The following is a 22,621-nucleotide window of genomic DNA, read 5'->3' on the forward strand; positions in this document are numbered from 1 at the left end:
CTTGATTACATGGTGATTTGGGCAAAATCAGGTCCACCTCCACAAAATCTATCAAACAGTAAGTAAGGACCTGAGTTGGGTGTTTATGTCATCCCCAAACAGACAAGCCACGAGGTGAAGAAAACAGGGTTAATAGAGCTACTATATAGACAAGGCAGGGTCGACAAGCGTTTTGAGTAAAGCGCCAGAGAGAAAATATTTAAGGCTCTGTAGGCCAGACAGTGTCAGTTTGACAACTACTCTATCTTGTAGTGTGCGGAAAGCAAGCACGGATAATAAATATGTAAACAAATGAGTGTGGTTGTGTTCCAGTAAAACTTTATTTAAAACAATAGACTACAGGCCAGATTTGGGCCAAATTCTGTAGGCCGAACAACCTGTGATTTAGAGGACACTGAACACATGCCAGACATCCTTTCTGTAGGTACTTTCCTTGTCTTAAAGCAGCTTTAATGTCTGTGAAGTAGGTCTCTCCTTAGCCCTAAGGTGGAACCACAGAGGCAGAGGTGTAGCAATCTGTACAGGATCACACAGCTCCCAGGTTTGAGAGCCAGAATTCGAATCCAAGACAGACTGAACTCTGAAGCACCGTTCCAGATTCCTTGTTCAGTGGTGTTAACACAACTCCATTTCTTCAAGAGCACTCCACAATGCAGACTTTTTACAAAAAGTCATTCCAAAGTTTCAACTGCTTATTCACGTGCACATGAGATTACTTTGCAGGCAAATAAGTCTTTTTGACCTTAGCACCAAGAATGCCAAAGCCAAAAAAAATTCTTATGAGATTAAAATTTTCATAGAGGGAAGGGAAATCTTGTCTATCAGCTCACCCTCAAAACCCCGACTAGCCCTTATTAGGCACTGGGGGCGGGAAGGATGAACAGAAACTATGATTATATGAGCTGAAAGTTCACATACACAAAACAGGCAAGAACCCCTCAAATGCCTTAACTCATCTCTGCTTTATCTTGTTGCTATCGAATTGTGTACACTAGTATTTCTGCCTAATCATTTTTTTTTTTTTTTGCAGAAATCCCTTGTGTTAGGATTCATCCTCTTCTTCCAAAGTCCATACATTTTTTTTGGGGGGGGGTAAACTTTAGTAAGTTAGCCTCACACAGAAAGTTTATGCCAAGATGCTCAATCCCAGGGATAATCGTAATGGGCTGGAATGACTGACAAAACATGATCTACATATTTATTCACTTGCCTCTTTAACAATCTATATGTTAACCTCAAGAAAGTCAGAGAGATGTGGGTGGTGACTCTGGCAGAGAACAGAGAGGGAGGTGGTCTGGGAATAATGAGGGCCAGTCTGAAATCACAAAGACCTTGGTTCAATCCCCCAGCCACTGCTTGCTCTACTTGCCAGTCTGCATAATGGGGGCCATGACGGTTGTACCTCAGAGGGTTTCTGGGGGATTCGGTGATGCCTGTTGGGCTAATTAGACCCTCAATTAGTACAGAGCCAGGGAGCATCAGCACAGCAGCAGCAAAGGGCCTTTGTTTTCAGTCCTGTCCCCTGACACCCCACCCCTTAATTCCTGACTTCTTTTTTCTAAACTCTGAAAGGAGATATTGGCTTCCCAATTCGCTGCTTGATGATATAATCCCAAGGCAGCCACAGTCTTTTCTCTGGCCTGCCAGGGCTACTTACGGTGAACGTTTACGAGAAAGAGCCGTCACTCCCTCTCTGCTTGTCCTGAGGCCACTGGGTACTTGCTGTGTCCCAGAGGAAAGCACTGTCTGCACTTCCTACTTTGTAACACTAATCATGGTCTTCTTTGATTGTGAAATTCAGTACACATGCAGAAAGGTGCACAGAGTAAAAATGTGCTGCTGACAAATAATCAAGAGGACCCTTAAACGACCACCACCGGAACAGCAGGAACACCTGCTGCCCGAGGCCGCCCAGACCCTTTCGCCTTCCCTTCCTGCCCAAAGAGTAAGTACCAGCCTCTTCTTTAAAAATGACCAGTAATTTGCATTTCTTTTCGTTTTACCACCGATGTGTGCACCCCTCATCACATGGGTTGGGGTTTCTCATTTTTCGAACTTCAGGTTGTCGAATACACTGTATATTCTTCAGACTCGTCCTTCACTTCACAGTTCTTTCATGCTGCGAAAGGCTGTTGGGTAAAATGTTCTGTTGTGTGACTACACTGTGCTGCATTTATCCAGCTTGCTATCAATAGCCATTTGGGGGAATTTCTAGGTGTGGGCAGTTAGGAAAAAAAAAGCCACAGCTATTTCCTTACACTTCCCACGGCACACTTATATCTGAGTCTCTCTGAAGGACATGCGCTAGAGGACCTGCGACTTAGGCATGTGTCCTGAGTAGGAATCGAACCCACAACCTTTTGGCTTTGGAACAACGCTCCAATCAGCTAAGCCACTCCAGCCAGGGCCTGTCAGGATTTTTAATAGTAAACTACCTGTTTTGTGCTGCTAGATTATTTTTGAGCTTTGTGCATATAATATCTTTGAGAAATTAATATATAATACGCGAGCTATCTTTAATTTACCAATACTCAAATGCACAAACATAAGGGGATATTTTTATATTATATTGTTATATTATACCTCCAGATCAAGATATACACTATTTTCTCCCAAAGAAAATTCTCTCATATCACTTTCCCATTCAGTATACCCCTCTTCCCTGGCTGCTGCGGTTCTGTGGATTGAGTGCTGGCCTGCGAACCAAAGGATTGCCAGTTCGATTCCCAGCCAGGGCACATGCCTGGTTTGCGGTCCAGGTCCTCAGTATGGGGCTCGAGAGAGGCAACCACACATTGATGTTTCTTCTCCTCTCCCTCCCTCCCTTCCTTCCTTCCCCTCTATAAAAATAAATAAAACCTTAAAAAATCCCCCTCCAACTCACTTTCTGACTTTTGTCATCATGGATTAGTTTTGCCCGTTCTTGAACTTATATAAATAGAACATGAAGTATATGGTATATGGTTTTTGTGTGTGTGTTTGTAAAAATCAAATAGTTCATTATTTTTAATTGCTGGGTAATCATATTCCCTGGCATGAATAGATTACCACCTGTATATCCAGGCTCCCCCTGGTAGACATCTGGACTATTTCCATTGTGGGACTGTTAGGAACAAAGCTCCTGGTACAAGTCTTTTACGGGTATTTTCCCTGCGTCTCTACCTATATGCGGAAGTGCCACCTCAGAGAGCAAGAGAGCAGAATCAGCCACATGGCCTTTGAAAGGTGGCACCGTCTGCATCTTCCCAGCAGTTACTGTGCAGTGAGTGCTGGGAGAACCACAACCTGGGGCTGGTTTCTTTTTACGGAGTGTACCTGTGGCCAGAAACGCCAGGGCAGTTGTTAAGATAAAGGCCACCCACTGCTTTAGAAGGAATTCAGATTGCTCCAGGTCCAGAGTCTCTTCCAGGTTATTCTTGATTTTATAAACCTCCATTCGACCAGGTGGGCAGACAAGGCAGCAGCCTCAGGAAAACGACGCCTGGCTGGGTAGTCACTTGGCAAATTCATTCCATTTCTTGCCTTCCCGCTAGATGCTTGGATTGACTCTAGCTGTTCTATGACTTTTGCCCATAGATTTGGGGAGCTGGTGATGAGTACTCCAGGGAAGGAGAGAAAAGTTGTGGAAAACACTACAGAAGTGAGCCCAGTGAATTCTCTGGTCAGTTAGGGAAGCTACTCTGCGAAGAAACTTCTGATCTCGTCGCAGCCCCAACTTTCACTGAGTGCGAACAACAAAGGTCCAAGAGTCTCATTTTGTAACATTCACAGAAGGGTGTTCTCAGGTGATAATTTATTTGTACTTTCACTGATAGCTTTCTCCTAAGAGCCTGGGGGGGAAGGACAGGAAGACAAGTCGTCTGAGTCATCTTACTCTGACCGGTGTCTGAGGCAATTTCTAACTGCCCCCACCCACCCACACACATTTTCTCTGAAGGAGAAACCCTCTCACTCACCAAAGTGGTACATTTGGGAAGTGAGAAGTGACGGTCAGGAGGAACAGGGACAGGTAATCAAAGCTCAACAACCATACAATCAAAAATAAAAAGCTGCTCTTCTTGGGCAACTGACATGGGGGAGTGGTTGCTATTTCAATGCCTTTTGATGGTATTCTAGAATATGCACACAAACAGCCTGCTGGGTGTTCTTTGGGTGAACACTACTGAAAGGGAATAAAAGTAGGTAATTCAAAAAAATTGAAAGAAAAAAGGAAATAATTTTTAACTGACATTGGGTATAATATGCATTTCTTAGTATTGGTCAGTTGAGTAAAACTACTTGTAAGAGAAGGCCCCATTTCTATGCCAGTTCACAGGCAAGTCTGTAGACTTGGACTGTGGACGAAAGTAAAACGGATCCACAAGAATCAGAACCAGAGCGCTGGCTGGGTGGCGTGTTCATTGGCGTGTTGTCCTCTACACCAAAACGCTGTGGGTTCGACCCCAGTCAGGAAGTGTACAAGAAGCAACAAATTGATGTTTCTATTTCTCTTGTCCTCTCTCTAAAATCAAAACATATCCCCTGGTAGGGATTAAAAAAGTTTAGAACTAGGCTAAGTTTTTTGGAAACAGTATTTTTATGAGGTATGGCTACTCACACGGGCTGGTTCTTGTATATAAAAAGCACGGTAAACGACTCGGTCAATGTAGTGCACAGGAGTCACAATTTTCCCTTAAGTCTGTCCTCCCCAGTGGATGCTTAATTCCTTCTATTGTTCAAAGGATAGACAGGACCAGAATCCATGGCAAGTCACCTCTCTCCATTCTACTTATATTTCTTCATAGCTCTAAAGTTTGTAAAAATCACAATTTACATAGTAAAACAAACATGTAAGAAACAGCATTCTATTTTGGCAAGAGGTTTCTAGATACTTCTCCCTAGCATTAGAGAAGCAGTACCGCTGAGCTCAGAGCCTCAAACACGCCACGTCTCTTGCCAGCAGACACCTTCATCTATGTAGGTCCCGCTTGAAACCCTGTGCTCCCTTCTCTGACTGGACAGTCTGTACGCAGCCTTTACATCTTAATGGTCACTTTTTCTGAGACGCAGTCTCTAACCACCAAGTCTGAGTTCAATGTGCCACTCCCCATTCTTTAATGTGATTACATGCTTAGCGGAATCTCTCTCCCAGGAGTCCATAAACTCAGTGAGGGTGGGTTCCTGTCTGCTGTGCCCTTGATGCCTCGCTTCATGGTTTACTCACGTACATTAAGTACTTAATAGCCAAGCACGAAAGGAACCAGCACTGCTGTATGAACCTCTGAGCATTTTAAAAAACAAAGGACCGAAATGTCTAAGCAAGGATATGAACCTCTGTGTCAGTCATGAAAACACACCCCTAAAATCTTCCTTCCAGAGACACACTGCCTTGAGGAGCCTTGTTAGCTGACAGCCCACCATTGTGTCCACACAGGTGCCACGCTTACTGGGTGCTTGGCCAATAACTAAACATGCTGGGGGGACCAGGGCTGGGCCACTCCTGCCCAGCCTGGGACTCTTCTCACGGGCAGTCTGGGCTCTGCAGGTCTCCGACGGCCTGGCCAAGACTTTCTTAGAGCTGCCCTCAGCCATCCTCCTGGCTCCCCTGTCCTCCCTCGGAGGTGTCACCCTGTCTCTCACCCTACCTGCTCCTGCTTCCTCTCTTCTGCATCCTTTGCAGGGAGCCCCTCCCTGCCAAAAAACTCTCCTGCACTTCAAACTCCATCACGGTGTCCACTTCACAGAGAACCCCAGTGACCAAATGCCAAGTATGGTTGGCTGGTGCAGCCAGATTACTCATTCTGTTTTCAGCTGAAAGAACATATAAGACTCTTCCTATTAAAAAAGCATTCACTTAATGAGAAATTAACATTCTATGATATGACTCCCAGAGCTGAAGAAATAAAAGCCAACTCTGAACTACAACAAAAATCATATTGATTTTTTTTCTCTTTACATATCTCTACCATCATTTCCAAGCCTGAGATTCTGTGAAGGGCATGATTATTTATGTCCCATCAAATTAAGAGATCATTCCAATCCTTCACAGTACCTTCTCCTGAAAATGCTTCTAGTTCCAACAACAACAAAAATTCTTATTTAGCTATTTCAGTATGCCCGTTGTCTTTTCTGAGAATGAAAAAGCAATGAGGGTTATCAAGGTGGAAGTCAGCAACAGCCTGAGGACTGAGAACAAAACTGTTTCCAAGACGTCCTGCTACGCCTTTCCCTTCCCAATCCAAGCAGAGACTGAGAGCCCCGTGGTGTCCCCTCCCCATCTTGCAGCTTTCCATTCTGATGTTTTCACTTACTTCTATGCTTGCTTGATTCACTTATTTGGTTAATATTTATTGAGCATCTACAATCTGCTGCACACTGATGTGTTTTCACCCTCAGAAAGCTTACACTTTGGTAGGTAATGTATGAATGAAAATACAAACACAGTACTTTTAGGTAATTTCAGGTACTTTTAAGTGTTTCAAAGAAAAAAACCTAGGATGATGTGACAGGGAGCAGGAAGAGGGTGGGCAATTGCATAAAATGATTAAGAAAGCTCTGAGAAGGCGAGCTCTGAACTGAGAACTGGGCGATACCCTTGCTATGAGCTCAGGGTCTGGAGGATCCTTCTTGACGGCAGGAACAGAAACAGCGAATGCAAAGGCTGGAAGGGGTGAACCTGGGCAGGCTGGACACAGAGACAGGCAGCATTCCACCTCCCTTCCAGGTGCCCCAGACCTGGCCTGTGTTGGTCCTAACCGATGTGCCAACCCTGTGAGCTCACAGAGTTGAGAGGCAATGGTTTTGCTAATCAAGTTAGTGAACTGACTCTGCAGGTCTCCTTTGAGCTCTCAATTAGAAGGTAGAGTAGAACTGCAGCCCAGGCATCTGATCCTCTCCCACTGCCAGGGAACATCTTCCTACATATTACAGCCTCTTACAGGTAAATCGTGGATAAAGAGGAAAGATACCATGACTATGCTGGTTCACAGCTCGTGAAATGAGTGATGACTACGCAGTGAGTTTTCTGAGATTTGAGGGTCTGAGAGTTAAAGGAAGCCTACTGCATGACTTCAACATATTGAATCTCCTTCGATTATCACTATGGAAATAAGAATACCCAGATTTACTCAAATGCCATAGTTGGCGGGGAGCTTCTCGCTGGCTGAAAAATAGGTACTTGTTTTGAAGTTTTTACAATTCTTTACAGTGTGTTTGTTTTAAAACAGGAAAACCAGTCTGGAGGAAGAAAGATCTATCCATCATTTACTACATTTCAAACTCCAAAACTCATAATCTACACTAGGAACCAAAATTTCAAGAAGGAGTTTGATCAATTGAGTGTTCGAAGGGATTGGAGTTCAGAATACACATCATGTTGCCCCCAACACCAGCTTTCTTTGCACTTCTAAAGCTGCCCAGAATAGAGGGCAAATTTCCTAACCTCCTGAACTCCATTCTTGCTACCAACACCAAAACAGAAATGTACAGACAGATGCAGTTTTGGCAAAGGTGTCTTGCTCTCTAGGGGACCTGTCATATGACCTACTTCCCAGGTCTGTGAGGTTTGCCTCAGACACAAACTGAAATTGGGAAGAAGCAATGAAAACTTCCTACAACAATAACCTCTATGGCGGAGGTGTCAAACTCATCTTCACCAGAGGCCACATCACCCTTGCGGACACCTTCAAAGGGCCAAAATAACTTTAGGACTGTATAAATGTAACTACTCCTGAACTGTTAAGGGGTTGAAATTACATTCAGCTCTTTAAAGGCAACCATGAGGCCGATGTAGCCCCCAGTGAAAATGAGTTTGACACCCCTGCTCTATGGGAGTGTCTTCAGTCACCCTCTTTCACTCCTGTAACTAGGTTTACTATTATCACCTGCTGCATGATATATAGGAGCAGAATAATTAACCCGAAATTTCATGTGATTCAACCAAACACAGACAACTGGTTTTAATTTCCCTAAAAAAAAAAAAGGAGGGGGCATTTTGTAAGTTCCACAGAGTTGGCTAATGTCTAAAGACAATTCTTCCAGAAAGGTGTAAGGACGTTTAATCACAGCTGTAGAGATAAAGGGGAGATTTATTATAATTACTAATGCCACTTCTGTCAATGTCTTTGAAATTCTAAGTAGATTATTAAACCTTTGCAAATCATTGCATTACATCTAGACTCCACCCCTCCCTGCGACAATTTTGAAATTAGAGGATCTTGATGTCACAGGTAATGATGTATTACCAATAATAAAGTTGCAAGAAAATTTCTACAATAAAACCCAGTTGGGAAAGACAGAACCCATTTATCTTATTTCCTCTCCCAGTTTTATGCCTAAGGATAAGAGGTGTGCTGCACAGAACAATGGCTGAGCCTTTTCCACTCTCGGAGCAGGTGACGCTTGCTCACATTCGGCAAAGTTTAATGACTAATCACGACTACTTAAATTTTTTCCCTCAATCTGAGAGGCATATCAAGAAATTTATAAATTAGAAGATACTTGAAAAATATTTTTTGAAGAGATATAAGACAAGTGGCAGGTTCAATGCTTATGAATGGTACATCTTAGGGCATTTTGATTTATGACATAGGCATTCAAAGTGATACCTGAAAAGAAATAAATTGCTTACAGTTAACCTAGATCCATTTGTAGGTAATAAATGGGCGTGCTCTTACCCATCAAATAATGGCTCTCATGCCCTTCAACCATCAGTGGATGAGGAATGAGTGTCACCCTGTGTCCTCTGCAAGATAACCCCATTTCTTTAAGTAGAGATCTTAGCCCTTCACCTCCCAGCAAAAAGAAGTGTACGTGGTTTACTTACCATGATGTACGACGCCCTTCAACCCATGGATAATAGGATCCAGTGCAGAATTGTCCCTTGGACTGACCTACATGTAAAGGAAATATGATTGGTTAAATCTATGCTGGCACCAGACACAACAGTCTCGGTTTAATCTTCTAAAGAGAAGGAGGGAAAATAGATGTTATCGAGCAAGCTGCTTAGGTCTCACATATACCATGGCTCTCATGAAACATAGATTTATGACATAATAAAATCAAGTGAGGAAGTCTAAATCAAAAGAAGGAAACTTCTCAGAATACATGAGAACAGGAGAAAAATAGCATAGTCCTAGCAAAATTTTAAAAAGCAATGGCAAGACAGTCTACTCTTGCTTTGTTTTATTTAAAGTAGACCCTGATCAGCTAAAGTCACTGAAAGCCATCAAAGAGCAATCAATCCATCCTTGACTGAATATTTCAACACCTTATTGTGATTGTGTTTATTTCTCTTCTTTGTTTTAGAGAAGGATCTGTTCCTTGCCAGCCTAATCTTCTTCTAAGGACCCTGGTCTCCTGAGTCTCATCACATACTATAAGCAGCATTTCTAAGAGTCACTCAAAGAGAGATGAGAAAAGAGGAGAAAAGAGTATGAAGAGAAGGTGTCTCCCACCTTCATTTCCTTCTGGGGTTTTTAATATCCTGTATAAATGAAGCCTCTTTGATCTTGACCATCATCCATTCTTTCCCTTAACTTTCTGATACTATTCAGCATAAAGTCTTATTCTTGACCATTCTAGAAAATTAACATTCCATCAGTATATTATAAATTTGGTTTTTAAGTATTTTCTTAGAGATATTGAAGTATTTATAAACAAAATGAAATGATGACTGGAATTGTTTCAAAATAATGCATGAGTGAATGGCAGGGGAAGTGAGCAGTATATAGATATAAAAAGACTGCCCATTTATCAACCATTTGTGACCTTGGGTGACGAGTACCACATAAATCATGATAAAATTTTCTCTACTTTTGTGTGTGTTTAACTTTTCTCAAAGAAAGAGTTTTTCAGTATCTGCAGCTGTGGTCAGCATAGCTTTTAAATTGTTTTTCAGGGATTGTATTTACTCGTAATCCATTTTTAACATAATAAATTTGAGATATCAATTAACCTTTCAGTGTTATGTTTCTTAGTCATGCAGGGGAACAGGGCCATCACTAGTTAAATTTTAAGGTAATTCAAAAATTTCCACTCTCCGTCCCTGTTTGTGGTTCCCCCGTTGGTTTGCTGTTCTCAGTTTGCTCTTTGATAATAACCTGTACTTCACACATTTCTTATCCTCTTCTGCTTCAGCATTTCCAGGTTAGAGACCTTAGTTTTCAACTGAAGCAAATTTTACCTGTCTACTACTCCTCACTTCTTCAGGGGACATTTGGCCTTGTCTACAGACAGTGTTGGTTGTCACAAATACGGGTGGTGGAGGAGGAACTCTTTTTTTTAAAAATAAAAAGTTTTATTTCTGTAAGAGTGTTCATGTTTGGTATAAAAATTTCACACAGTACAGAAACCTGAACAGAAGAAATGAAAATCATCCCTAATCGGGAACTCTTAGTATCAAGTAGGTACAGGTGGGGATGCTGTTAAACATTCATAATGATGAGAATAGACTCTCCCCATCCCCAGTTAAGGATTATCTGGTTCAAGATAAAGTTGCAAAAGGCGAAGAATTGAGGGAACTGGATTAGATGCTCTATGAGTTAACAGTGATTACATATTAATGTCTATAACTTTGAGTGATAACTAAATTCAAACACTGGTGTCATGTTATGTATGGTGTCATGTTTATAGACTAATAAAATGATGTGGGATTTGGTCCTGCATAGTAAACACTACTCATATGGGGGCGGGAAGTGATCAGTGGTTAGGAACCCAGTGTATCAGATTACCAAGGTGGAATTCTAGGAGTTGGCATGAGTATACTTCCAAATTGCTGAACAGGAAGCTTAAGCCAGAGGTTTAACATACTTGGTGAAGCACAAAACATTCTTTAATGACAAAAACCCACAGAATATGCCAAAATTAAAAAAGAAAAAAACATTTGTACCATAGCAAATAGCTGATCAAAATTTTAAAACATGGTAAAAAATGGAATCACAACTCAAGAATACAAGAGAGTCTACCAGTAAATGAGCCACATTTCAAAACTGGTAGAAGAAAATAAGAGCCCAGAGACATACCCCACATCACACTGAAGTTACGGATAAAAAGATGGCCTCCCATTTCCAGATTGAGTCTGGAAGAGATGTTAATGTCAGTTCAACTACTTGTAGTTACTCTAATATTTGTGGGAAATGACAAAACGGCCACAAACTCCTGCTGTTCCTGTCACATGCACCTTTGCTATTTAACCTTGCCACTCCTCCCATTAATGGTGTTTATCGACTTCTCTACTTTTTGAAACGGGGCTTGACCATGCGACTTGTTTTGGCTAATGTGACATTAGCAAACATGATGAAGGAAGAGGTTTACAAGGGACTTCAGTGCAGTATTTTCTTGTTACTCTCTGAAATCCTGAGATGACCAGGTGACCAAACCTAAGATCACATGGAACAGACAAAGGCCTTCTCAGCTGACTTTATTCTAGATGCCCCACCCCTCACCCCACCTGCCAACCACCAGACAGGAGAGTGAGTCCATTCAAAACCACCCAGCCTCAGAAGAACCTGCAGTCTGCAGAGACCAGCCAAGCTGGCCCCAGCAGGAAGACCCAACCAACCAACCTATGGAATCATAAAGTAATTAAATAATTGTTGTTTTAACTAATTAGAATCATTTGTTAGAGAGCAAAAGTTAGCATTTCTATGAGTGTGTAGTCATGGAGGGTAAGGGACAGGCTAAGATATAAATAAGTTTTTTATTTACAAAAATATTATTTGGTTTGTCCTAAACTTTTCTCAGTGAGACTTCCTGTCACAAGGCACAGCATTTGCTATCAGCCTGGTAACTCACGTGCTTACCGTTCCTCTACCACGGGAACATTTCACAGATACTCTGCCTTTCAATCCCATCTGCAGGCAACTATTTTGTATTCATGGGAAACTTTAAATGCAGTACTCTTACTTGAAAAAGTGAAAGCTCAGAAACAACTGTTCCTAATTTTCCATGACTACACCTACCAATAACATCTATAGCCTGTGGAAGATGAAAATAACCAGACAACCTAACCTAAGTTTAATTTCTGGTTGGTCACTACAGACTACAGTATCTCTATGTCTGATTACTCAGGCCTAGTCTCACTCAAGCTCAAAGGCCTGACACCAGATTTAAAGCAAGCTCATAAATGGAAAGCCTGTCTGCAATGCTAGTTTATATAGGCGAGGCTGGGAAAACGGGTGAGGAGAAAGGGAGACACAAATGGAGATTAGTGGCTGGTCAAAGTTACTTAGTAATAATAGTAAAGCCCATTCTCTAGTTGCTCTCTTGGTTCCAAAACTCAGGGTGGAAATTTGATAGCATGCTAAAGAAGGTTTGTTCCAGTAATGCACAACCTTAACTGAAATAATGCATTTCAATCAATTTGAAATTTAAAAAAAATTCATGGACATAAGCTAAGCAATATGGGCAGCTTTAAAAACCTCGCCAATTTTCTCTCCCTCTCTCCTTCCTTTCCCCTCTAAAGATAAATAAATAAAATATTAAAAAAAATAAAATATGACTACAATAAAGGATAAACCCATGTGTACAAATTCTGGTCTCTGTCCAGGGTAGAAAGGGCCAAGTGACAGAGAAAAAAATGGAACTCTGTGACTGGGAAACAACTTGATCCAAACACTCAAACTCAAATCAATGTCAAACAACAGCAATTTTATCTTGAATTTCTCAATGTGCTTAGCTCTAACAGTAATACCTACTTGAGTTCAAATTGCAAAAAATCCGAATTTGTGTTTGATCTGATATCCACTCAATTTCAAAACATGCTGCTTCTTTTAAAGCCATATGACGAGTGTTCCTGGCTCTTGAAATTTGCTTCATTCCACTTTAAGATCAAAGGAGTTATGCAGCAACACTGAGAAGGCAACGGTAGCACCAATGAGCTTTAAATGGATGAGAAGAAATGGGCACCCCCTTTGCCTTCGGTCTGTGCTCTTGTTGCAACACTTAGCATCTGACACTTCCATTTTGGAGCAGCTTTCATGGCATGAAGTCATCTTCAAAAAGGATGGTATACAAATGCAACACAGGGCTCTGAGTGAAAGCTGTTAAATGTCTTCACATATAACCAAAATACACACAGACATCGGCAATACAGGTGACCATGACATGTAGGTTTGGTCAGAAGACCAAATTTATGTAAGTGCTGGTGAAATCTAAGCTTCGTAAAATTTCCTTTCCAAATAACAGCCACCATAAGGATTCAATCCACTATCAAATAATAACCAAGTTATCAGTAATCTCTAGAGATGTTTCTATAATCCAGGCTCTAGAGGAGGATCTGTGTCACTCATGCTTTTGAAGCAAAATGAAATGGAGGAAGAAAGGCGCAGTCAGACTGCCCCTGCCTGCATTCGGATATGCGCTGCCATTTACTTTTCCCGTCCACTATGCCATTTGGCCCTTGACTTGGATCCTAATAATTTCCAATCCATCAAGTCCTGGCCACCTGCTAAACAGGATGTCCAAGACAACTTACTTGTCTTGAATTGCCAGCTGCTCCTACAGTCCTATAAATGTCATGTCCACCAATACCCTCTTGTGGGAAAAGGATTTATGCCTGTGGAGGGTGATGGTTACACCATTAACCATGGCTGCAGAGGCAAATGACAAACAGCAGGACTAGAGACTCTGCACAGCCTTCCTGAACTGCAGAGAGGATGCTCTGTCCTCACTGACTGTGAGCAGGTAACTGTGTATTCAGAAGTTACAATGTCTGCTCAGGACAAGGGCCTGCACTCCTCATAGACTCTGAATTCAGATCTGATTCTCCTCTCCTTCCATGGCTCTTAAGTAAAAGGCTATGTAGCCAGGATGCTGCAGCTTTTTTGTTCTGATGTCAACACCTTGGCTACCAGTGACTAGAATTTGGTTCAAGCTGCTGTCAAGAACTTCCTGACACAAACCATTTAAAACTTGGCTATTTTCACACCTTTGCATTTCAGATAGGCCTTACTTGAGACAGAGCACAGGGCAGGTTCCTTTATGAATAAATTATTAAACACTTGTCAATAATGTAGGAAATGTGCCTCTGCACAAGAAGACAATAATAGCATCAATCCACCAACCACTGATCTATATTGAAAGCATTATTCTTTTTCTGAATTTCCTTTTTAATGCTCACAAATATGACTTTTCTTCTCCTCTGTTTCAAAAACACAAATATCTTCCTTTCTTTTTGACACCCCAACAACATTTTCTGTTCTCCCCTGAGGGTCACTGCTGCAGTGAGAGGACAGAAAGCAGAATCACAGGGGTGAGGGCGCTCAGCACCCCAAACTGCCTGGAATGAGGTCTGAGAGGAAGGCGAGGTACAATTCAGAGTGGGGCATGGCTCTGGAGAGCTGGAGAACATTTCAGGAAATGAAGGATTTTTGTGTTCCAGTCAGCTGAAGGCAGGTGACCGAGTGCGGACTCCTGGCCAGGAGGCTTGGTTTAACTCCCACTAATAAATTTCCAGCATCACACTTTTAGCCTCATCTCATTGATGCGCAAAAACGACAGAGGCAGCTCAGAAGAGAAGGAAGAGCCCCATCACAGGGACGGGGTATGGGCATATCATCATCCATTTTCCAGCACTGGACAGCACACACCTGGGGCTGGTTTCCATCCACAGATGAGAAAACTCCAAATTCCTCAGCCGTGGGAAATGATTAATATGAAAAGCAGCACAATTACAAATGCTAATAGGACTCATCCTCCCCCCCTTCAAATGGAGTTTGAGCACTGAAATACTTACTGTTAATTCCTAATATTAGTGAAAAGTAGTCAATTCACATTATTCATCTCCAGAGAATTAAAATTCGTGGTCAGAGAAGGCTTCGGAGGGAATGAATTTAATGTTCTTGGTCTACTTACACTGACCATTCTCTACCAGTCTACCCCCATACCTCCAGCACACCAAAGTCTTTATTATTTAATTCTCAGAATGGGCTTGGAGGAGTCTATTACTGAAAAACCCAATGCCATGGGGTGACAGCGAGGCCCTCATGCCAGCAGCAGGGATGTCTATCGTCAGTTCAGGCCATTTCTCATTTTCACCAGGATCAAACTATCCTGGTCTAAGTACACAATGCTGTGTCCTCTGGCTTCACACTCACTCGGCACTCACTTTCTAAGTCAAAGCAGAAAAGAGGGAGGGAGTAGGCAGGCTGGCAAATGAAACTTTCATAGGGGCCCACATGGTGATTTTTATCCTCCTTTGTCTGTTTAAAGCATTGTGTTTCAGAGCCAAGAAGGCAGTGGGGCAGCCTGGTTATAGCAGTTCAAGACAGAGTTCCAGAACCCACCTACTCTACCTCTGTCAGTCCACTCAAAGTAAAGATTGCTCTTGAACAAAAAAGCAAACAAGAAATCCCAACCTAGCAAATTACAACCTAGAGTATTAAGCTACAGTGCAAACCATGTCACACAGATACTGTCATGCCCTTTGAATAATAATAAAAAAATAGCATGTGATCTGGGGAAGCCTGAGGCAAGAGCAGCTTGTTTCAGGTTCAGTGACTGGCCTGTGAGTTTCTCTGGATCTGGTGTTGCGATGGTAGACAAGTGTGACTTTCTCTTAATAATCTGGCCATGCACCAAAAAGCCCCAACAGTATCAAAGGCTTACAGGAGAAAGTAGGGCTGACTGTTCCCACACGTAGCAAGTGACTTCAACCAAAACACATTAGATGTGAACTCTCATCCTTGCTTTTTCATCTCCCTGAAGCAAAAAGCTGCTCTAGGCACTCCATTTACAAAAGACTCAGAATCCAAAACGTACGGTGTGGGGACTGCTTTAAATAATGTAAGAGACAAGACAAATCGGATCAAAGGGTTTCCCAGACTGATCCTGCTCTTGAAAAATCTGTCCTAGTAATAGGTAAGGTCATCACTATGTATACAACTGAAGTTCAGTAATCAAGCAACCAGATGACATTATGAGGAATGGGGGTAGACTATGTAAATATCAGGTAGGTATCATATCTAAAATATTAAAACAATCTTGCTTTTCCTTATAGTTGTATAAGAAGGTGACAGGAAAAATGTTATGTTCAAATCACAAGAGCCTAGCTCTAAACGCTCATTCACACAACCGACATGCATGGGCGCCTACCGCATGCTGTGGCGGGCTGACTCTAAGAATACTCACAGTGATCCCTGACTCCAGGTATTCAAACCCAGTGTCATCTCCTCCTTTGGAGCGTGGGCTCATCGAGTAGCATCACTTCTATGATTAGGCAGAGGGAAAAATCACTTCCATGATCAGTTTACATGAGAGTCTAACCTCCACCCCACTGCCTACTCGGCTCACATACCGTGTGATGTAAAAGGCTATGCCAGAGAAGCCCACAGGGGAACTGAAGGGAAACCGAGGCCCTTGAGTAACTGAATTCTGCCAACAACCCGAGTGAGCATGGAAGGGGCTCCTGCCCCACTTGAACTTTCAGATGACACCCCAGTCTCGGCCAACACCTTGATTGCAGCCTTGCAAGAAACTATGCAACACACAGAAACCATGAGGTGGTAAATGTGTGTTGTTTTAGCTGCCAAGCCTGTAGACATGTGCTACACAGCAACAGATAACCATATGCCAAGAACGGGGTACTGGGATGTTAAAATAAACAAATCACAGCGCTGGCCCTTACAGAGCCGAGAGTCTAGTTTTAGCTCCCACAGAGGGATGAGGGCCTGGCTTCCATAGAGTCCACACCTCCCCACTTTCCTTACACTGGTGCACCAGCTATTAAAGGTTAGTTCCCATGCTTGTAAATAAACTCTTACCCCTCACAAACCTGAGCTGCTATCATCACAGTTTATCTAGAGTTTGAGGGGAAACAATACATTTAGAACCCAAGCCCCAAACAGGAACTGTTAAACGTGGCAAAAATAATGAACACACCCTAAATGATGCAATCACACATTGATAATTCTCGGATAAAGAGTTTTCAGTAGCTTTTATGTTTAAACAAACATAGAAAACCAATAAATTACAGCATCAAACCAAGGCCTTCTTAATGAAAGCTGTCCCTGGGCAAGGTGTACAGCAAGATACACTGGTGTGAGCAGCTGTTCTTTCTAATTCATAGCAACCAATCTAAGTAAGAACTAATTACACACCTCAACGCCTTTCTATGGGAGGGGTATTTATACTCTGTGCTTCCTCTGGAGCACTGAATAACTGCTACCCTATTATTGTCTCTGAAGACTGGGAAGTATCAATCCACTCTCCTAGGCAATACCTCACAGGGCTTTCCCTGTTCCAAGACATGCACTCGTGGGAGGGCTTTGGTGTCCAATACCATTGCTAGAAGAGGACTTCAGCCCCCTAATTACTATTTCTGAAACCAACCAGTTAACTCATGGAAACATCCCACTTTAGTCCACCAACAAGCCAGTGTAAAAATGTTTCTCTACATAGTGTTAAAGCTGTCAGAGCATCTGATTTAAGAGCCTTAGGTGAGCAATGTTTGGGAGGATAAAAAAAAAAGATTATTTAAATGTGCAAATGTCTACAAATCAACAAATTAGAGAAATTCCTTTCACACAGGAGTTAGACTAAACAAAGGCCTCACCTCAAAGAGGACACAGATTACTGCTAACTGAATGGTTCAGCTTTGTATTTAAAATGCACCTGAGTTCAACAGAGGATAAAATTAAACTGCGATGGAGAAAGACAAAATCTTTCCCTGCAGGCCCCGATTGATAGAATGTGCCATCTGTAGCGGAACAAAACGGAAAATCGGAAAGTTTGTTCCCAGGTATCATTGCTGCATGGGGCCAACTTTCTCTCCTTTGAGAAAAATAATATGATTTTTTCATAGAGCATGTAGTCTACTAACTTGTGTTCAGGATCTTCCAATTCTTTTAGCAGTTCAGGTGGAAAAAAAGGCCCCAGTGTGGGAGGTGTAGGTAACATTTACACTGTAGGTAACAGGAAGAAGCTTATCTTATACAGGCTGCATTTGACAATTAATTGAGACTAAGTCACTCCATAGAATATAATGCAGATGGACCTCCTGTAGGTCAACATGATGAGCTCGCCTTTAACAGTGACCAGGAAACGTAAAAGTAATGTATGCAGTGGCTAAGTGTCCAGTTTTTGAAACTACGCTGGGAAACCCAGGTTAAAACCCTGCTCTTCCATCAGACAGCTGTGTGATCACTGCAGTATTCCTGTGCCTCAGTTTTCTCATCTGAAGAACAGAAAGTACTTCCCTATAACTGCATGGGGCTACTGAGGATTAAATAAAAATTTATCATAGTGCCTAAAACACCCGCCTATCTCTTAAAATGTAGCAATAGTGACCCTTGTCCCAAAGATGAGGCAATGCCTGTGTACAAAAACACACACAAAGACACGATCATAACTCTACTTTAGGTTATGAACAAACAGTTTTGGAGTTCTAAGATAAATTCAGTCAACCATGACCTCTCCACTGCACTCCAGTCTTTAATGTTCAATAAAATGGCACCATCTTTTAACCCAGGAGACCAACCCCCACATCTAGGAATTATTTTGATTTCTCCCTCTCCTGACACCCCCAGATATAATCTGTCCACAATGGCTCTCCAGCTCTCTAGCCTAAATCACCACCACCTTGAACCTAAAAGACACCCAGCAGCCTTACCTAACTGGTTTCCCTGCTTTCTCTACTGCCCTCCGCTCCCCTCTCTACACAACAGTTAGGCCAGTGAGCCTCCTGGCTGTCCACTAAAATCACTTTTCATTAGTTTTAAAAGAAAAACAAAGGCAGACAACAACTATGACAAAATACTGCTCTGATTATCTGGGCATCTGGATGTTTAAAAGCTTCTCTGTGATTCTGAGAGTGAGAACCACTCAGTGAGAATGGTATTTCAAAAATTAAATTTAACACATGACTCATCTAAACTCGCCAGGATCTGGGCCCAGGCCACCTGCAGATTCTTCTTGCCGTGATTCCCAGGGTTCATTCCAGTTCAGCCCTGTCGCCGTCCTTCCTCTTTCTGAAGTATTCTGAGCATCTCACTACCTCCAGGCCTATGTCCGGCTGATCTGTCTGCCTAGAAAGCTCTTCATTCTGCTCCTTGTAGGGCAGGTTGTCACTCTACAGTCCTCAGCTCAATGTGACTCCACCAAGAAGCCTTCCTTGACCATGCATCTGAACCAGTCCATCTTCAATATGTGCTAGCGCATCGCTATTTCGTCTCTTGCTAGTAGCTCTACCTGTCAATACCTGAAGCTCAGGATACAGCCCAGGTGGCTGGCGCATCTGAAGGAAATCCAGGCAGGAGTGTCCTCGAAGTTTAAGCAGGTCAGAGGTCCTCATCCCCTCCAGTGTCACCAGGGTGCCACCTATAATATCCTCTCTTACAACATTTAACATACTTTAACCGCCTGCTTTAACACCTGCCTCCCTGATCTGGCTGAGAGCTCCCTGAAGGTAGGGCTCATATTTTACTTAATTTGATTTTATACTCCCTTACTGTCCATCCCTCCCTTACTTTATAGCTCCATCTTACTGTCAGCACAGAGAAGACACTGACAAATGCTTGTTTTCCAGAAAGAACAACAGGTGAAGAAGAGGAAAGGAATGGGGAGATGAAAGATAAAAGAAAAAAAGATAAAACTTTAGCCAAGGATCTAATGAGTTTAAAGATTTCTGAAATTTATGTCCGGTCTGAAGAATCTGATTCAGCTCCTGGCTGTATCACTGGAAGCAAGTGGCCTAATCATTATGGGCACGTGGATGATGTGGCCACCTCCCCAGGTGAACCCGCAGGGGCAAAATGAAAGGATATATGGAACAAAAGGCACTACATTCCACACCACACAGGCCAGGGGACTAGTACATTGGGTGGGGGGTGGGGGGCTTTAGTTTTACTTTCTTTCAATTCACAATGGAAGACTAAAGGAAAAGGTGAAAGGAAAAAATAAATAATAAATATGAATGCAGACTGCCAAAACAAGTTTCTTGCCTTTTATTCCTAATTGATAAAATACACAATTTTCGAAGTTGCTTTGGTTTAACTCTAAGTTCCACTACTGACGATATGTGATGGGGGTCAGGATACCAAAAGGACAATCCCATCCATCGACTCTGTGTAAATAAAGTTTTATTGGAACACAGCAATGACTATTGGTTTACACATTGTCTTTGGCTGCTTTTTTACTACAACAGAGTTGGGACAGAAACTAAAGGGCCTACAAAACCAAAATATTTACTATATGTTTCTTTATAGAGGAAGTTTGCCAACCACAACTATAAGTAAATGTATTATTTAATTTCCTTAAGCCTCAGTTTCCTCAATCTATAAAATGGAGATAATAACAGTATTTCCCTCATAGAATTGTAGAGAAAGTCAAATGAAATAACTCACATATAATACTCAGCACCGTGCCAGGTAAATATGACAAATTCAATATATACTGATTAAATAGTCTTGTTAAATTCTCAGTATTAAACTTCACCCATTCATCCATCATCCACTTATTCATTAACTCACTCACTCACACATTCCACAAATATTTACTAAGTACTTCATAAATGTTAACACAGTTGAACTAAAATATATTTTATTACAAATATATCTATTAGATGAACAAAAGCCAAAAAATAAAAATTTTTTGTTCACAATGTGCTCAAAGCCTATGAGTTACATAACAGTGTTATGAGTATTAGTGGATATAGTATTAGTATGACTATCAACCACACTTTAGGTTTGGTTTTGTTTACAGAGACACCAAAACGGGAAGCCCAGGGTCTGGCCCACAATAAGTCTTCAAAAAATTTGGTGGGAATGAGGATGGGTTGATGGTTATTACAAAGGGGCCAACCACTAAGCAGGGAGGCTTCCAATGATGGTACAAAAACTGCCCAAGTTTTACAGTAAGTGAACTGTTTCTATCTGTAAACAACATATGAAAATCATCCCAAATCTAGAAACAGCTTTTCACAGGTGGTGTATTATTCAGATCTTGGTATCACTGCAAAAGTAATTCAAAAAGGATGAGTGCATTGGGAAATATGAAAACTGTTTCAGAATGTTGGGCCTGCAAAGTTCAACTCTGTGAGACGAAGTGCAGTGCAGTGACTCTGTGATGAAGTACAGTGCAGCCACTACGAATGAGGTGAAGTATAATGAGTGTGAAATGGGGTGTAGTGCAGTGACCCTCTGTAATGAGGTGCAGTGCAGTGACTCTGAGATGAGGTGCAGTGACTGTCTGTGAGATGAGGTGCAGTGACTGTCTGTGAGATGAGGTATACTATAATGACTCTGGAAGAGGTGCAGTGCAGTGATTCTGAGATGAGGTGCAGTGTAGTGAGTTTGTGAGATGTGAGGTGCAGTGCACTAAGTCTGTTCATAGAGCAGTATGGAGAATGAGCCACATAAAACTGTTAACCTGCTTGGAAAGGTCTCCTTTAAGTTCTCAAACTTCCTTATAACTTCACTTAAAACCTTGGTAAAATGTATCTCAAGCTTTATTGACTTCTTAAACATCATCTTTGCCTCAGTAAACGACTCAGTTGAGCCTTTAAATAATAACTTCAAAGCTTCGGGGTGTATTGCCCTATGAAGTGTCACTAGAAGGAAGATCTCTGAAGAGTCCTCTTATAAACGAAGTGCTTTGGTGTATGGGTACAGTGACATAAATTAGTCCTCTGAGCCTTCTAAATTATTTTAAAATTCCTGCCTGTGCATTACTTTAAAAAAATATATATTTTATTGATTATGCTATTACAGTTGTCCCATTTCCCCCCTTCACTCCCTTCCACCCTGTACACCACCTCCCACCCACATTCCCCACCTTTAGTACATGTCCATGTATACTTAAAGTTCTTTAGCTTCTACATTTCCCATACTATTCTTACCCTCCCCGACTATTTTCTACCTACCATCTATGTTACTTATTTTCTGTACCTTTTCCCCCTCTCTCCTCCTCCCACTCCTCTGTTGATAACCTTCCATGTGATCTCCATTTCCATGGTTCTGTTCTTGTTCTAGTCATTTGCTTAGTTTGTGTTAGTTTTATGTTTTAAGTGTGGTTGTTAACAATTGTGAGTTTGCTGTCATTTTACTGTGCATGTTTTTATCTTCTTTTTCTTAGATAAGTCCCTTTAACATTTCATATAATAAGGGCTTGGTGATGATGAACTCCTTGAACTTGATCTTATCTAAGAAGCACTTTATCTGTCCTTCCATTCTAAATGAAAGCTTTGCTGCATAGAGCAATCTTGGATGTAGGTCTTTGGATTTCATGACTTGGAATACTTCTTTCCAGCCCCTTTTTGGCTGGAAGGGCTCTTTTGAGAAATCTGCTGACAGTCTGATGGGAACTCCTTTGTAGGTGACTGTCCCCTTATCTCTTGCTGCTTCTAGAGCTCTCTCCTTCATTTTAATCTTGGGTAATGTAATTATGATGTGCCTTGGTGTATTCTTCCTTGAATCCAACTTCTTCAGGACTCTCTGAGCTACCTGGACTGACTGGAAGTTTATTTCCTTTGCCAGATTGGGGAAGTTCTTCTTTATTATTTGTTCAAATATCATTTCCACTTGTTGCTTTTCCTCTTCTTTTTCTGGTACCCCTATAATTTGGATGTTGGAACGTTTAAAGATGTCCTGGGGTTTTTTAAGCCTCTTCTCATTTTCTTGAATTCTTGTTTCTTCATTGTTTTCTGACT

General features: G+C 41.8%; 1 protein-coding gene across 3 annotated transcripts in view; it reads right to left on the bottom strand.

Annotated features, from left to right (window-relative positions):
• The window catches only part of PTPRG (protein tyrosine phosphatase receptor type G), a 720,169-nt gene that overhangs the window by 151,788 nt on the left and 545,760 nt on the right, over nucleotides 1-22,621 (bottom strand). For all 3 annotated transcript variants that reach the window (XM_053669375.1, XM_053669374.1, XM_053669376.1), the window contains exon 6: nucleotides 8,804-8,870. In XM_053669375.1, coding sequence (XP_053525350.1) covers nucleotides 8,804-8,870 — 67 coding nt within the window. The remainder of the gene's footprint in view (nucleotides 1-8,803; nucleotides 8,871-22,621) is intronic.

The sequence above is a fragment of the Artibeus jamaicensis genome, unplaced genomic scaffold (assembly GCF_021234435.1).
Source record: "Artibeus jamaicensis isolate MK-2021 breed Jamaican fruit bat unplaced genomic scaffold, CSHL_Jam_final contig_519, whole genome shotgun sequence".
NCBI classification, from domain to species: domain Eukaryota; kingdom Metazoa; phylum Chordata; class Mammalia; order Chiroptera; family Phyllostomidae; genus Artibeus; species Artibeus jamaicensis.